The sequence below is a fragment of the Coenobita brevimanus genome, chromosome 37 (genome assembly GCF_032717465.1).
Source record: "Coenobita brevimanus isolate Jiangsu-jjx chromosome 37, ASM3271746v2, whole genome shotgun sequence".
Classification (NCBI taxonomy): Eukaryota; Metazoa; Arthropoda; class Malacostraca; order Decapoda; family Coenobitidae; genus Coenobita; species Coenobita brevimanus.
The window spans coordinates 5,291,554-5,295,762 of record NC_136990.1 but is presented as its reverse complement, the minus strand read 5'-3'; the positions used below and the strand labels follow the sequence as shown (position 1 = coordinate 5,295,762).

General features: G+C 50.2%; 1 protein-coding gene across 1 annotated transcript; it reads right to left on the bottom strand.

The window, feature by feature from the left end:
* Nucleotides 1-260: 260 nt before the first annotated feature.
* Nucleotides 261-1,760, bottom strand: LOC145396399 (uncharacterized). Its single transcript, XM_080269791.1, has 3 exons — nucleotides 1,601-1,760; nucleotides 668-809; nucleotides 261-432 (listed from the first exon to the last, which is right to left on the bottom strand). Exons 1-3 carry the CDS (start codon nucleotides 1,758-1,760, stop codon nucleotides 261-263), a joined length of 474 nt encoding a protein of 157 aa, XP_080125917.1.
* Between the last annotated feature and the right edge of the window lie 2,449 nt (nucleotides 1,761-4,209).

Below are 4,209 nucleotides of genomic sequence, written 5' to 3'. Positions count from 1 at the left end.
GTGAGGGTGAGGAGTGTATAGGAGTGAGGTAGCATGCATATGAAATAGTCATGTTCGTGTGGGAGGTGAGTGGTGGTGCAGCTTGCTGGGTGGGAGAGTGGGTGCGGTGTGGTGGAAAGGCGGTGGGTGAGGTGGGTGGTGAGGGGTGGAAGAGACACACGTGGAGATTCGGTATGTGCGTGGAGTGTTGCGATATTGGATGGTGACCTGGTAGGGGTTGGGAATGTTGACGATTGTGTAGGGTCCTGAGAATCAGGGTGTTAGTTTGTTAGGGATGGGTAGTTGGGCCAGTATAACTGAGCCACCAGGCTTGTAGGGACTGATGGGGGTGATGTCAGGCTGAAGGTCTTGTTGGTTTTGTAGATGATGCAGTCAGCACATGAGGTGGTGAAGAGGGTCGGATGTGAGGGACGTGGAAGGGGGCTGTAGGTGCTGTCAGAGTGGTAAGAGAAGGGGTGTTTCTCCAAACACCCGTTGATGAGGGGTAATGCTGTTTTCTCTGGGTCAGGTGTTCATCCCCCACTGCACAATTTTTACGTGGGCTGGCCAGTCTTTGTTTTGTGTTTCTTCAATTCTGGTTTGTACTTGGTTGAGGAGGGTACAGTGACTTCTTTCATATATCCCTGTCCCCTGCGGCCAGTGTGGGGAAGAGTGAGAAAGCCTGTACCCGAAGATGGTTGTGAGTTCTTTCCATATTTTGCTGGTAAAGTCCAGGGTGTTGTCGGAGTGAAGGGCCTGGGGAATGCTGAAGTAGGGAAAAACGTGGAGGATGAGGGCGTCGACAACAGCAATGGCGTGGTGCTCCTTGGCTGGGCAAGCAATCAGGTATTTCAAATAGGTGTCTACGAAAGTGGAGGGGCCCGACTACGTCTACTAACAAAAGTTGCCACAGTTTGTGAGCAGTGATGTTTCCTGAAGGGCCTGGCGTCCGTGTCATGTCCTTTCCTAGCACACAAGCACGGCAGGCCTGTATGACTTTTCTGGTCAAGTTGGAGGGGTCAGGTGTCCAGTACATATCATTAAATACTTGCAGGAGTTTCTTGGTCCCTACATGTATGCTGTTGTCTGGGTGTGAGTCATCGTTTCAATGGCGGTGTCAGGATTGAGCGCTTTATGTCCAGCATGGGTGAATAGGTGGTCGCCCTGTCAGTGTAGCTTAGAGAATATAAGTTGTGGTATCCAGTTGGGGCGATCTATGCTTTGCCATTTTTGTAGGAGGCTGGTAGCGGTACTAATGCCATTGATGGGCAGTTGGGACAAGGCGTCGACGTTTGTATATAATTTGCCAGGCCGATACGCTATATCGAAATCAAATTCTTTGAGGGTTTCTCTCCACCTGACTAACTGGGCATTGTGGGTCTGAGACTGGTGTAGCCATTGCAAAGACTGGTGATCTGTTATTATGGTGACGTGAGTGCCCGCCAGGTAGGCTCAAAAGTGGTTCAATGCCCAGACGATGCCTTGGTATTCTCGTTTGGTGACGGCATATTTCTTTTATGCCTGATGGTGAGTACGACTGGTGCAGGTGATGATGTGTTCTCATCCTTCCTGGACTAGGGTGAGGACAGCACCAATTGCTACTAGGGATACGTCAATATACAGGCGAAAGGCAGGGTGTAGTCAGGGAATGTGACAATCGGGGCAGTGATGAGCTTGGTCTTGAGGGTGTGAAAAGCATTGATGAGATCGTCTGTCCAGGTGAAAGGTTCGCCTTTTTTAGTTATGTCTTGAAGGAGTTTTGTGATGTTAGCGAACCCCATTATGAAGCATCAGAAGTAGGACATGAGCCCAGTAAAGACATGTACTTCATGGACATCTCGTGGTATGGGGACATCTGAGATAGCATGCAGTTTGTTAGGATCAGGTGCTATGCCTTCCTTGGAGATGAAGTGTCTTAGGAAGGAGACGGACCATTCAGCCAGGATGCATTTCGACGGATTGAGCTTAAGCCCGGCCTGTCAGATGGAAATGAGGACTTGTTTAAGGCGCTGGAGGTGGTTGGCCCAGGTTCGGCGGAAGATGATAACTTCATCTAGGTATGACAGGCAGATTTCCCAGGTCAGGCCACTGAGAACTGACTCCATCAATCGGGAGAATGTTGTGGGGACGTTGTCAAATCCAAAGGGGAGGATGTTGAATTCGTAATGCTTTCCTTTTGCTGGTTGAGAAAGCAGTCTTCCATCTGTCCTCCGGGTATACACAGACCTGCCAGTATCTCGATTGGAGATCCAAGGTGGAGAACCAGGATGCACTGTACAAGGAGTCGAGGGAGTCATTTATCCTGGATAAGGGGTGGCATCCTTTCTGGTCACGTCGTTAAGGCATCGGTAAACCAAGCAGAAGCACATGGTGCCATCATTCTTCTTAAATAACATGACTGGAGAGGACCAGGGCTGGTGGATTGGGATATAACACCGACATTGAGCATTTCCTGGACATGCTGGTCTTCCTCAGTCCACTGATTAGGGTTTTTCCTCTGAGATGGTTGGCGAATCGTTTGGCCTGTGGTGTGGATCTCGTGTGTCAGGTACGTGGTGTGGCCGATATGCACAGGTCCTGACACGAACAGGTCTTGAAAGTCCAGGAGGAGGCACTGGAGGTTGTCGGCTCGGTGTGGTGTCAGGTGTTCAGGTAGAAGAGGAAGGGTGGCAGGGGAGGAAGGGGGTGTGCATGGTTTGGCTTCTTCCATCTCTCTGACCACTAATCCTTTAGGAAAGGTAAGAGGGGTGGTGGAAATGTTGGTGATGCATACTGCCCTGAGGTGGGGGGGGGGGAAGGTGGGAGACAGCAGACAGGAGGAGATGGTTCCAGATGGCAGGTTATGGGAGAATAAGATAGAGGTTCTGGTGGGCCTGTTAAGGTGGAGCTAGACCTTATGCTGAGGAGGGAAGTAAGGGAGGAGGTGATGGTAGCGGGGAAAGTGGTATGCGGAGGAGTGGGAAGGTTAGGAATAGGGGAGGGTAAGGTAAAAGACACAGCAGGAGGAGAGTGAGATAAGGGGGTGGGTGTGGAAGTGCACGTGCCATGTGGCTGGGGGGGTCTGGAGACTTCTGGGAGTGTAAACGTTGCTTGTGGCAGTCAATGTTGGTGCACAGTTTCTGCAGGCTGAGTAAAAAATGAACTGACTTTTGGCTGATACTTTCTGGTGAGTGTCGGCTTGCAAGGCCCGAGTTTCCCCACAGATAGGCAAGGGGCCATCTCCCACATCTACAAGATGAGCTGAAGTGGGGAGAAGCTGGCCAAAAGCCGAGGCATGCCAGGAGTGAAAATGGTGATAGAGGCAGGAACTGGCCGCTCCCGTGTCAACCAGTAGCCTCCCTTTCACCCCATTCAGTCTCATCTTATTGTAGACTGTGGGGCAATATTTTTGGGAGATGGCCCCTGCCACCGTAAGGGAGTGCAGGGGCGGTCCCAAAAAATCCAGTTGTTGTGGGGTGTCTTCTTCATGCGGCCCTATATCACCAGGGTCGGCATTCTCAGTGGAGGGTGCGTTGTCTTCGTCCCAATTACCATCTATAGAGGAGACCATGTGGCACCCTTGGGTAGCCGTTTTTCATCAGGCAGCTTTAAGTTGTTCCCGTATGTCATGAATGAGGCACCGGTGATTACAGGCTGAAAACTCCCATGGATTTATGGAGATCAGGTTGGTATTTTCCTTAGGAGGGGGACGCCTTTTGATGGGGAGCGCCCTGGGCATATTGGGTCGAGACTGCTTTTCCCAGGTGGGGTAGTGTTACAGCTGTCTTTTCCTTCTCATGTTCAGACCAAATATCCCATAGTGGTTTAATCATACATATGTATGTGTCCATATTGCACTGTTCAAGGTAAAATTTTGGTAATTGTATGTGTGATTTGGCTACCATTTTGTCGGATTTTCCCTTTCCATTCCTAGTTGCTCTCTCCTGACCGGATCTCGAGCTACCACTGCCATCAGTGTTATGCCACGTCCTCAGAGATCAACTTCTTGCTCTCTGAGTATGTGGGTCTGATATTTGTGTTGTTTCCAAGACCAGGTCCAGAGCATGCAACCAAAGGAACAGGGCTTACAAACACAGGCTAACCAGTCTTACGCGTGTATTACTCACAAAGAATACAGTGACTTCACACAATACAATTTGATGGATTATACACACTATAGGAAGTATAAGGATCTGAGCCTGAGACTAGTGGGCTAATAAGATAACTGCAGGTGGCGCCCAGGTGTGGGAG